This window comes from Aptenodytes forsteri, unplaced genomic scaffold (genome assembly GCF_000699145.1).
Source record: "Aptenodytes forsteri isolate BGI_AS27 unplaced genomic scaffold, ASM69914v1 Scaffold564, whole genome shotgun sequence".
NCBI classification, from domain to species: domain Eukaryota; kingdom Metazoa; phylum Chordata; class Aves; order Sphenisciformes; family Spheniscidae; genus Aptenodytes; species Aptenodytes forsteri.
Genome location: NW_008795408.1, coordinates 125,707 through 126,428, shown reverse-complemented (window position 1 = coordinate 126,428; position 722 = coordinate 125,707). Strand labels below are relative to the sequence as shown.

At 73.3% G+C, this 722-nt stretch overlaps 1 protein-coding gene across 1 annotated transcript in view; it reads left to right on the top strand.

The window, feature by feature from the left end:
• Positions 1-6: 6 nt before the first annotated feature.
• Positions 7-722, top strand: part of SYNM (synemin) — a gene marked incomplete at its 5' end in the record, with an annotated part of 26,889 nt that continues 26,173 nt past the window's right edge. The window contains 2 exons of the mRNA XM_019472520.1: positions 7-414; positions 465-722. Coding sequence (XP_019328065.1) covers positions 7-414; positions 465-722 — 666 coding nt within the window. The remainder of the gene's footprint in view (positions 415-464) is intronic.

Here is a 722-nt window from a genome sequence, read left to right as displayed (position 1 = left end):
CGCTGGGAAGCGGGATGGGACGAGAAGAGGGAGCTGCGGGAGCTCAACTCCCGGCTGCGGGTCTTCGTGTCCCGCGTGCGGGAGCTGGAGGAGGAGAACCGCTTTCTGGCGCGGGAGCTGGCGGAGCTGCGGCAGCAGGAGCTGATCGGGCTCCGGGTGCCCGAGCAGGAGCTGGCCTGGCTGCGGATGCAGCTGGAGGAGCTGAGCCGGGCGAAGCTGGAAGCGGAGCTGGAGCGGGACGGGCTGCGGCGGGAGCTGGAGCAGCTGCAGCTGCTGGGCGCCGAGGTGCTGGCGATGCGGCGCCGCCTGGAGCCCGAGCTGGCCGGGCAGCGGAAGCTGCTGGAGCGGCTGCGGGGCGAGTGCGTCGCCTTGGAGGAGCTGCTGCTGCAGCTGTGGGCCGAGCACGGGCACCTGGCGGAGCGGCAGCGGCGCGGCGGCGGCGGGAGGCGGTGGAGATGCGGGAGGTGCGGATGGACCTGGCCGCCTTGCCGCCCCCCTTGGCCGGGCTGAGCCTGGAGGAGCTGGAGGAGACCTACGAGATGCTGCTCAGCCAGAGCTGCCGGGAGACCCTGCTGCGCTACCAGGAGCAGATCCAGGTGCTGCAGGAGCAGGAGGCGCAGCGGAGCCGGGAGAGCCTGGAGCTCCTGCGGGAGGAGAGCCGGCAGTGCCGCCAGCACCTGGAGGACCTCCACCGCCAGGGCCAGGAGCTGTGCGGGCTCGGG